Below are 11,256 nucleotides of genomic sequence, written 5' to 3'. Positions count from 1 at the left end.
AAGCCTATAGCAGCATAACTATAGAAATAGCTCAGGATAACCTGATGTACTGTAAAATAAAGCATTAGCATCTTTTTATTTTTTACAGTCTTGATATAATGATTGTTCTGAGTCGCTCTGTCAGTTAAAGACATGATTTAAAGTCTCTAAAGTCCTGTTAACCATTCATTGATTACTAAATTAGTTGATGATTATTATTATAATAATAATTGATTAATCAGAATAATTGTTTCAGAATAATAATCTGTAATCTCCAGGTTGTGTGCAGGCCTGTGAATGGGGGATGATGATGTGTTTTCTCTCATTCCTGCTGCAGGTGCAGCAGCTGGACCGACCTCAGCCTGGATCCTCTGCTGCTGTGGTCCAGGAGGGCCCACCAGCCTCAAAGACAGCATGATCATCATCCCAGCTTTGAAGACGGGGATTAAAGGACCTCTGCAAAGCCCAAGTTAAAGGGATTTCCATTTTTCCAGGACTCATCTGTTGGCAGATGAACTTTTCTCACAGGGGAAACTTTAAAAGAAGCTTACTTGTAGAGGAACCAGCAGACAGAAGAACCTGGAGAGGAAAGAAATAAGGAAATCAGGAAATAAGGAAGAGCTCTGATATCTGGATCTCACAGGGACCCTCATCCATCCCAGCCTGGTTCTGTTAGTGCTGCCTGAAATGAGATAATTACCCTGCTAATGCTGCAGATCCTCACTGAGAGCAACGACTTAGCAGCAGCAGCAGCACGCGCATGGATGCTAATGGATGGTCTGCTGGAGTCGGCTCTGAGTGTTTTGGAAATCCAGCCGTTTCCTCTTGTTTGCCTGCCAATCAGCTCGGGGATGTAGCTGGCAGGTGGGGGGGTTTAAGTTGGCCACTGCGGGGGTTTGGGGATGCCCCGACACAGGCCTGCTAACAGACTGCTTGGCGCAGTAAACCGGGGTTACCCACGCTGTTTACATCTTTTTATCTATTTCTTTTTGTAAGAGTTTGTTTATTTGGCATAAAATATCCGTTTTTAAGCAAAGTGAATGCGGATGGCTAAGCTAGTCCATCCAGTCTGAAGGAGGATCCAGATAAAGGAGACCAGTCAGCCTCAAAGCATTCCTCTGTTTGTCCATCCTCTGGTTCTCGGTCCCAGGACAGCTCTACCTCTGCCTCCATGCCTCCATCTATTCTCTATATATCTACAGACCGATCCAGCTGAGGGAACCGTCGCTATAGAGCTGCTGATGACCAAAATACTTCGAGTTCCTCTGAATGAGAAAGCTTCTTATTGCTGTCGAACAGTTTGCTGATCCTCTCATCAAACTTGCAGACTAACCTCTTTGACGCCCTTTTAAAAAACAAAAAAAAACTAAATCTGTCCTGTGCTCATCAGAACCCCCCCCCCCACACACACACACCCACACACACACACACACACACCCTGGAATGAGCCTCAGTGAGCGATTCCCTGACATTGTTGATGAGCAGAAGCAGCGCTCCTAGCTGACGGTGATGCCCGGTAGCAGCAGTAAGAGCGGAGGGCGGGGCCCCTCCTCTTCCCCCCTCCCACATGCCGTGGTCCCGCCCAGCAGGCCCCTCAGACCTTCCCGCTACGTTCCAGTTTCAGCAGCCACCTTCTTCCTGGTCGGATCCACCACGCTGTTCTTCTGCTTCACGTAAGTCATGCTCAGTCACTGACACCCCCCATCCCCCACACGTTGCTGACCCTAACCAACACATGACTAACCCTGGACTAAACCAAATAACCAACTTAGCCCTAAACCCGTTAGCAAATTAGCTCATGAAGTCCAGGACAATGTTTCCAACAGCTGCTCCTCCATTCACTCCTAAAAAGCTAATTCAGGAATGTTGCTGTTAGTGATTACTGGATAACCAGAAATGATTCTGCTGACAGAGAAGACTACAGAGGCTACAGAGATATTCATTACAAACCTGAAAACTCCTGCTTAATGACAGTCACTGTGTGCTCTGCAGTTAACAAACACAGTGACAATCTAGCATAATGTTAAACCATCTAAGCTGCTATAGTGGGAATTCCACACATCAGTAATGTGATTTTGTTAAAAGCTGTCCTGCATAAACATACCGGTTGGTTAGACCTGGATATTCAGGATCAGCGGAGTCAGCGGGATCACGGTTGATCCGACCCCACCCAGCATCTCCCAGCTGCTCCTGGAGACGCCGGCCCAAATCAGAGTCCCTCCATCGGGTCAACTGTGAGCTAGATCCCGCTGACTCCGCTGAGATAGATACAGCACTGGGACTTGATCAACAGCCGATACCGCGCCGTGACGTCACAGTAGGTGGCAGTAGTGTTCTTTGACAAACATTACTTTAAATTAAAAAACACTTATCATTTATTGAACAGTATGGAATTATTTCATATTTAAAATACTTGCAGAAGTTTGAGTTTTGAATCTCAGTGAACTTTAAGTGCTGTTGTCGAGGCTCCATAGAGCCACATGTGGCTACAGAGCCGCAGGTTGTAACAAATCAAAGAAAACATCCATAGAAAGTGGAAGTAAAGGAAATGTGTGTGTTACTTATGAGCCGATTTCAGAACAAAACTAATACTGGTCAAAAGTACCGGCTGACTAAAGTTTTTTATTTTCAGATTCAGACGACGTTTTTCCCTTTAGTAGGTCAGCCTGAAAAACACCTCCAGAGGGAGGCGCACAGGAGGCAGGGTGATGAAAACCCTGAATCACTGGAACTGGCTCCTTCTCATGGGTTAAACCTGGGGTTTCCTGCTGCTCCAGCAGGGGGCAGCAGAGTGCTAACACCTCCATTCTGACTGGCTGTTTGCCTGAAAGATAAAGGCTAAAAGAGCATTGGTGGGAGAAAATCAGATGGAAAGGTGTGTGTGCATGCAGAGGTCTGCCTCTTTGCATGAAAGCGTGTGTGTGGGGGCGCTAATATGTGTGGTCAGTGTGGGGGGGCAGTTTGCTCTGTGCTTTGGATTAGGAAAGAGAAAATAGGCCAACATCTGTCACCCTGACAAAAGCCCATCGCCCAGCCTGCCATTACCCTGCCCCTCCTCTTCTCCTCGTTTATCCTCTCACAGGATGGATAAACATGGCGGTGTTTCACCCGGGGTCGAGAAAGTCCTGCTAATAGATCCTGTTTTGGAGAACTCTCATATTTCATCTGCTGGTTTTCTTTATCTTTCATTTCTTCTGCTCTTCATGCCCCCAACCCCCCCTTTCTTTGACTTTCTAACTTACTTCTGGAAACATGGAAAAAGCCTGGCAAAAAAGCACGTCTGAAAGAAACTTCCAACCTTGTTTCACCAGTGAAAATAAGACTTCTGCTAAAACCTTTAATTAGATAATAACGATAATAGAACTTTATTCATCTCACATTGGAGAAATTATCTCTGTATTTAACCCCTCCCCTTGGGGAGCAGTGGGCTGCCATTGTGCGGCGCCCAGGGAGCAGTGGGGGGTTAAGGGTCTTGCTCAGGGACCCAGAGTGGAGGCTGTGGGGATCAAAGCAGGTACTTGCAACCTTCTCAGAGCACAAACACACAGCTCTAACCACTAGACCAACCCTCCCCCTTCATTAAAGGACTTTCTAGTTCTATTTAAGGTAGTTTTGCAAACAGAGCTCCATCTTGTTAACATGTTGATGGATACTGCATGTGTGACTTCTGATCACTTTCTGTACATCAGAGCTTCAGAAAGGCCTTGATTTCACGCAGCAGCTTAAAGACCTTTAAAACCCTTACATCCACAGGCCTCAGCCCGTCTGTTCATCACCTCCTCTTTCAGGTGAGCCTCTGTTGGTTCCTGCACCGTGCAGTGCTCAGTCTTCATGTCCTCCATGATGCTCAGAGTGACTGCTGGTGATACTTCCTGATATGTAGGAAAGGTTGACTCTCACAGAGCAATACAGGCATTGATGTTGCAACAATATAATATAACACACAGGATCACTGATCTCTATTTGTTCCCTGGATCTCTGATTGCCCGTTGGTAGTACAGGGTTGAAATGAAGCCACCGGCCACCATATTGGTACTCCCTAGTTAGACTGGTCTCAGTATAAACAATACACTGCAGCATCGAACAACGATGATTATCTCATTTTCAGAGGGTCTTAAGACTTTTAAAATAAAGATAAATTAATCACTTTGACACTGGCTGCTTAATATCATCAGTAGATTACTGTAACTTATAATAAAATAATAGTCACATCACATTGCTTGGTCATTATGAAGCCTATAAATGATGTAATGTAACATATTATACAAATCCATCACAATAAAATGAATGTGTTAATGGTGTATAATAATACTAATGTGCCAAAACGGATGATGTACATGTTATATACATGTATAACACATATACATTATATATTTGTTTTTGTTTAGAAAACATGCAAATTGAAACGGACCAAAACAAGGCTTTGTTGGGCTACTGTATAAAACCTGGAACTAAATGCTAATTCTGACATTTTGAACTGTAAAAGCTTCCTGGATGGAAGAGAAACGTCTTCAAACAAAGTCCAGTGGATTGGCTTTTTTGAATGACTATGACCTGGATGACTCTTCACCAGCATCACACCTGAAAGCCTCGTCTCTCCAGTTCTTTTTCCTGAAAAGAGATCACTCTGGAAAAACTCTTTAAATAACACTTCATAGTGTAGCTTAGTTTGTTAGGATCTAATCTCATTGAGTATTAGTGTTGCAGCAATGCCAATTTGGCCCCGATACCCGATACCTGGCTGTGAAGTATCGGCCGATACCATCTGTTTGAAATCGATGTGTGTGTGTATATGAAGAACTGCAGACTACTTGGATGTAAAATAATTGCCATCATGGCTTCATGTCAAGCTGCTGCCTACCTTTGTGAAGCAGGAAAAACTCTAATGCAAAGTGAATCCAGTAGAACTTTTTATTGCCTACCTGGAATGGGTGACAATAGTTGAATAAACCTCCGGTTCTCAAAATGGTATCAGCGCCCTATTTGTTGCTATTGACAGCGATAGCACCATTTTAGTGTTGGATCGAGGCCCCGCCCATTACTGGTATCAGTGCAACACTATGGTGTATGCAGTACTCTTAATGCCAATTACAGGGATGGTGAGTTGAAAGAAGATAATGTTTTTGGTAGAAATATAATGGAGCCAGACTTTACAGGTGTGAGATTTTAGAGCTTCAGCATCATAGAAGGTACCTCTGACTGAAAAATAAATGCCAGATAAGCCGCCCAGCTCAGCGGCGTGCCTCAGTGCTCATTTTCTCTGCCTGCGGTGTGTTGGTGCTTCCACCTGATATCTGTCTGACGAGCCGCTGTCGGTGTTCCAGGTGTCCGTGGCTCTCGGAGCGCTTCTCTGTTGCCATTCCAATCTACAATGGAGTTATCTTTCTGTTTGTGTTGGCTAACTTCTGCATGGCCACATTCATGGACCCCGGCATCTTCCCAAGGGGTGAGTTTATAAAAGCATCAACTTATTGGTTTTTCTCCAGATAAATGTTTTTCAAATTGAAGCGGACTGTTTATTCAGACAATTCAGAGTCTAATCCACAGCGCCTGGTTGGATAGACGGTTTCTCGCTAAAGAAGTAGCTACCTATTTTAGTTGTGTAAATCATTCTGCTGCTGGTACAGAAGTGTGTGCTGACTGTAGTGAGATACTGATGAGGTATTTGCTGTGCGTGCAGCGGAAGAAGACGAGGACAAAGAGGATGACTTCCGTGCTCCGCTCTACAAGACGGTGGAGATCAGGGGGATCCAGGTCAGGATGAAATGGTGTTCAACCTGTCGCTTCTACAGACCCCCACGTTGCTCCCACTGCTCCGTCTGTGACAACTGTGTCGAGGTGCGTTCAAAGACACCGCCCCACAGCAGCTGTTTTCACACACAGCAGTGTTTGTCTAGCCCAATTAAAGTGGCAGCAGCCTCATGAGGAGACTCCCAGGGCAGGAAAATGTCCTGAAAGTGTTAACCTACAGTAACACCTCCTTTATTCCATGGTGCTGCTTTTATGGCTCTTCTGTTGATCAGGATGCTCCCCTGTCCTCTATCAGGGATTCTTAAAGACAAACTTTTATGTAAGACTTTCTGCAGGTCCGCCTCAGGACAGAACCTACAGAAAAGGTGGTTCACTGGGCCTGTCCCGTTCGGTACCGTCCCATCACAATCTGTCCCACCACGTCCCGTCCTGTCCCCTCCCGTTCTATACTGTTTCATTCTGTACTATCCCTTTCTGTCCTATTCTGTACCGTCCTGTTCTGTCCCGTCTCGTCTTGTACAGTCCTATCTCTTCCCGTCTTGTCCTCTCCCATTCTATACTGTTTCATTCTTTCTGTCCCGTCCAATCATGTTCTGTTCCCTTCTTTACTGTCCTGTTCTATACCGTCCAGTCCATCCTGTCCTCTTCTGTCCTGTCACGTTCTGGCACCATCCTATCCATCCTGTCGTGTCCTCTCCTGATCCCGTCTCATCCTGTAATGTCCAGGTTCTGTCCTGGCCATCATGGAAGGATCCATATTGAGTCTTTTCTCCTTGGAGCTCCAAACTCTCCCTCTCATCTTCCTGAATATGTTTCTACGGCCTGTGATGACCTCAGCTGATTAGGACAGGTTAACACCTGTCACATCTAGTAATCCTGTCCAAACATTCAGAAAGCATCAGAGGAGCAGACATTGACTGGCTGGCTGGCTCTCTGGGAGAGAATGGAGCTGAGGAAAGAAGCAGATTTTTCTTGGTTATATAAGAGTAGTTGACTGTGTTTTGTTTAGAATTGGTCAACTTGGAGCAGTAGAGCTACAGCCTGCTGGTTTTCCCTCTGCTGCTCAGTGAGCTGAACACGTAGAATAAGTTAGAATCCTGTTTCTGGTTGCAGGAGTTCGACCATCACTGTCCGTGGGTGAATAACTGCATCGGCAGGAGGAACTACCGCTACTTCTTCCTGTTCCTGCTGTCTCTGACGGCTCACATCATGGCCGTGTTTGGGTTCGGACTGCTCTTCATCCTCTACCACCAGAAGAACATCGACCACCTCCACGCCATCGTTACGTATCCTTTCAGCTCTATCTGGTTCTAGCAGAGATCCAGCGATCCCCCGCAGGCCTGCGCTGTGCAGACGTGCTCCTTGACTCCCGCTGCTCCCAGGCTGGCTGTAATGTGTGTGGCAGGCTTGTTCTTCATCCCTGTTGCTGGGCTCACTGGTTTCCATGTGGTGCTGGTGGCCAGAGGCAGAACAACCAACGAGCAGGTAGGAACCCCTGCCCCCTGATTCCATGCTAAGTGTTCAGTTTGGTGACGAGGTCTGAGAATGTCCCGTTCTTCATCATCTGCTCTCACTCCGCCGTCAGGTGACTGGAAAGTTCCGAGGGGGGGTGAATCCGTTCACCAATGGCTGTTGGAGGAATGTCTCTCATGTCCTCTGCAGCTCTCAGGCGCCCAGGTGAGTAAAATTTGAGGGACTGGATTGTTTCTATTCACAACATGAAAGTCAGGGAATCAGGGCGGAACATTTCCAAAATAATCGCAATAAAAAGATTTTAAAAAGTAAATCAGATGCTCCAAGTATTGGTCTTCCCCTTTAAACAGGGAAAAGACACTTCATCCATTTAGGTGGCGCTAGTTACTTAAAACAGGTTTGTGAAGAGAGATCCTCTCATTAGCTGCAGCTAGCCAGAGGATCTGGTTAAAGGACCAAGATTCATTATTTACAAGGAAAGAACGAAAAATTTTTTTCAGAAAATATAAAATAGACTTTATTGATCTCACAGTGGAGAAATTCACTTTTCACATCAGCTCAATAGTCATTAGTAAATGTTACTGAAGCATCTTAAAGCCAAACTGTATTGATGCTGCTTTGATTCTGTCTCACAGAATACTGACACCTGCTGGACATTTAAAGCCATTACAGGCAGCTGATTCGACAGACTAAACTGAATGGATTTGATGACCTAGAGCAATAATATCATTTAATTTATTTCAAGTTATACAGGGTTTCTGCGGGTCATTAAAAGTCATTAAATAATAATTTTTTTATTGATTTGGCATTAAAATTCATTAAATGTGATGATTTTGACATTAAAAATGCTTTATTTAGAAAAAAAAAGTTTATAAAAAAAATTTATTAAATAATATATATATTTGCAAATATATTGCGATATATTTGCACGGAACTGCTTCCGGTTGATCCGGAATGTTCAGACATGAAGCTCGCTGCGGAGAAAAGGCTAGAGAATGGGGAAAATGCTCATTTCAACAAAAGTGGCTGGAAATTGGGGAATTGCAGCCTGTCGACGGAAAAGATGAAGGAATTTGCCGTGTATATATGAGAGTCGTGGGTATTTGTTGATGGCTTTAAAATAATTTCTAAGAGCATTAAAAATCTTTAAATAAGAGTTAATCATTTCTCTATAAACCCTGTTATAATTTATTATTTTATTTCTATGTTTAAATTGAAAATATATTTGATATTTTTGGATGCAGCCAATAAATAATGTAAACATAAGGTGAACATTTAGGGGGAAATGTGAATGAGGAATCGGCGTGTTTGCTGGCTGTGCTTCTGCCTGGAGCCATCAGTGTGCTAATGCGTGCTGCTGTCTGTGCAGGTATCTGGGCAGGAAGGCGTGTGTGCAGAGCGTGAGCGTTCAACCTCCATTTCTGCGGCTGCAGCTCACCGAGGCTCAGCTGGCGGCCAAGATCCTGGACAACGGCATCCAGGGAGACATGCACAGGGTGAGACACTGCTGCTCTGTTAGCATTTAGAGCTCATCGCTGGTCCAACCCTTTCAGTCTCCTTCCTAACAGATGTTTTCCACGCATCACTTTAATGCTGTGGAAGAATCCGCCTTCAAATCATCAGTCGGACCTTTAAAGGCTAAACGATGAGATTTCCTCCGTTCGGTTCCTTGTTCTCATGTCCCCTCTGTCTTCCAGTCCAAGTCCAGCCTTGAGATGATGGAGAGTCAGTCGTGTGACGCTGAGCCCCCTCCTCCTCCCAAACCCGAGCTGCGTTACCCTGGAATCAGGAACATGGAAGGTAAGGGGATGAGGTCACCGCAGCCGCCTCTCCTCCTCAGACCGCCTCTGAAACGTCTCCGTTTCCTGCAGAGTGCAGCCTGCTGAACAAAGCCCCTCCCACCCCCACCATGTACAAGTACAGGCCCACCTACAGCCCGGGGAAGAACCACGCCACGCTCACCCATGCTTACGCCAACCAGGTAAGGCTCAGGGCTGCAGGCGGAACCGGTTTCTGCTTCCTCGTTCCATCAGTCTAACACGGCTCCGTTTTCTCCTCTGATCTCCTCTTGCCTCCTTGGTTTGGTAACTCAGTGGCTTTCTTTTGATCAGTTTCAGTAAGTGATTATTTTAAGAACCCCCCCTCCCTTTCTGTTTGATCCAAACATGGAGTCCTAGCTCATCTAGCCTCATCGTTAATGGCTGTATCTGTGCTCATGTCTGATCCGGATCCTCCTGACTTCCCAGCAGTAACCAGAAGAAAGGACCTTCCTTCACCTACCATAGTCTTCCTCTCTGTTAGAGCGGCCTCCTATCATTGGTTTATGACGTCCTCCTAACTACCTTCATCCTCTCCATCCATGTGTGCTGCTCTCTTCCTCTGCAGACTGTTTGCTTTCTAATAAATCCCCTGAACTCATCGATATAAAGACGCTGAGCTGAGCCTCCATCAGGGAAGCGCTACGGCTGGGCCTTATGAAGAAACTCTAATATAACCCTATAGTTGGGCTATATCGCCATACACCATATATACCACAATGTGTTTAAATTACCTTCAAATCAATAAAGTGCATAAAATTGCACTGATATACTCATTCAAACTTTTGGTTTACAATAGAATTTTATTTTAACCAGCTCAAAGCTTTTCACTAATAATTCTGCCACATTCTGTCATTGTGTGTCAGTATTGGACCTTTAATAAGGTCCCAGCAACAAAACAGGAAACACAGCAAAAACATGTAATGCTAATTAGAATGCAAAATATAAAGGGCTCTTTTGTGCATAATAAAAAAATGCAGCATGAAAAAAGAAATGGACCTAAAATTATGGAAATAATTGGGGCATTTTCAGAGCTTCTCCAAACTATCTTTATCTGCTTGGAAGCACAAAAAGTTAACTACCGGTACAAGCATGCTTAGTGTGAGGGATTGCTGAAGAGTCAATGAGTCGATGCAATCAGCTGGTTTTCCTTAGATAGAAAACTGAATCAATCTGACTGGATGATCTGGTGAACTGGAAAGTGCCTTGAGTTGATATGATGTGAATTAGAGCTATAGAATTATTTCGAATTGAATAGAATATACTCGATGTACATGTCATCTCAAGGCACTTTCCAGTTCACCAGATCATCCAGTCACATTGAATCCAAGTTTTCTATCTAAGAAAAACCAGCTGATTGCATCGACTCATTGACTCTTCAGCAATCCCTCACACTAAGCATGCTTGTAGAGACAGTGGAGAGGAAAACCTCCCTCTGAACAGGAGGAAACCTCCAGCAGAACCAGGCTCAGTGTGAGCGGCCATAAACCATAAGTAAAAAATTAATTTGAAAAAATGTGTCATGAATTTATGGAGTAAATCATTAAAAACATAAAGTTTATGTTTTCTTCTTCATGTTTTCTGCCAGTAATAACGTCTGGTCAATCATGTGACTCTTATGATGCAAGTCCATCAAGAACCTGCCCCTTATTTGTTTTAATTAGTGCTTTTTTTATGGAGAATTTTTTTCCTGAATTATGCAGCTAATCTGACACTTCAAGGTCATTTTTTTTTCTCAAACTGAGACTTCTGATCATCTGTGCGTAGAGATTAGTCTCAGATTAACTCCAATCAGAAACCCAGGTGTTGATGGAGTCATGTTTTGGTTCTGGTCACATTTTCTCCCTCATGAGGAAAAGATTCTAAGTTCTGACGCTACTTTTTATTGATTTCAGCTTCCCATGTAGGAACCAAACAGCTCAGTTTGTTCTTATTGAGTCTGGAGAAAACGGCAGATTCTAGAAGAATGGGAAGAATGAGGGAGAAACCATTTTGTCTTTAAATTATGGACGTTTAATCCCACTGAGTTTAGTGTTCTGTCAGATCAGCATAACTCATCAGACCAGCATACCATAGTCGATACTCGCTGATCCCTTTAGTTTATCCCTTTAGTTTCGTACAAAAAACTATTTAATTACTTCCTTTTTGTTTTTTTAAGCCTGTGGGGATCTGACCTCAAATTGTTTGGGGGTTTTGTACATGACTAAAGGGAAAAACGCCCACTGAGGTAGGTTAG

General features: G+C 44.2%; 1 protein-coding gene and 1 long non-coding RNA gene across 2 annotated transcripts in view; both read left to right on the top strand.

Moving 5' to 3' along the window:
- Positions 1–1,329, top strand: part of LOC107103313 — an 8,261-nt gene extending 6,932 nt beyond the window's left edge. The window contains exon 2 of the long non-coding RNA XR_001482173.1: positions 317–1,329. This is a non-coding gene — a long non-coding RNA (uncharacterized LOC107103313). The remainder of the gene's footprint in view (positions 1–316) is intronic.
- An 86-nt stretch (positions 1,330–1,415) lies between these two features.
- The window catches only part of LOC107103312 (palmitoyltransferase ZDHHC5-like), a 19,445-nt gene continuing 9,604 nt past the window's right edge, over positions 1,416–11,256 (top strand). Inside the window, exons 1-9 of the mRNA XM_015402969.1 lie at positions 1,416–1,652; positions 5,304–5,425; positions 5,660–5,817; positions 6,844–7,016; positions 7,113–7,215; positions 7,316–7,407; positions 8,573–8,699; positions 8,901–9,003; positions 9,075–9,184. Coding sequence (XP_015258455.1) covers positions 1,489–1,652; positions 5,304–5,425; positions 5,660–5,817; positions 6,844–7,016; positions 7,113–7,215; positions 7,316–7,407; positions 8,573–8,699; positions 8,901–9,003; positions 9,075–9,184 — 1,152 coding nt within the window. The 5' untranslated portion in view covers positions 1,416–1,488. The remainder of the gene's footprint in view (positions 1,653–5,303; positions 5,426–5,659; positions 5,818–6,843; positions 7,017–7,112; positions 7,216–7,315; positions 7,408–8,572; positions 8,700–8,900; positions 9,004–9,074; positions 9,185–11,256) is intronic.

The sequence above is a fragment of the Cyprinodon variegatus genome, unplaced genomic scaffold (assembly GCF_000732505.1).
Source record: "Cyprinodon variegatus isolate N-32 unplaced genomic scaffold, C_variegatus-1.0 Scaffold1418, whole genome shotgun sequence".
Taxonomy (NCBI): domain Eukaryota; kingdom Metazoa; phylum Chordata; class Actinopteri; order Cyprinodontiformes; family Cyprinodontidae; genus Cyprinodon; species Cyprinodon variegatus.
The sequence above is the reverse complement of the archived record's forward strand: the minus strand, read 5'-3'. Positions and strand labels throughout refer to the sequence as shown.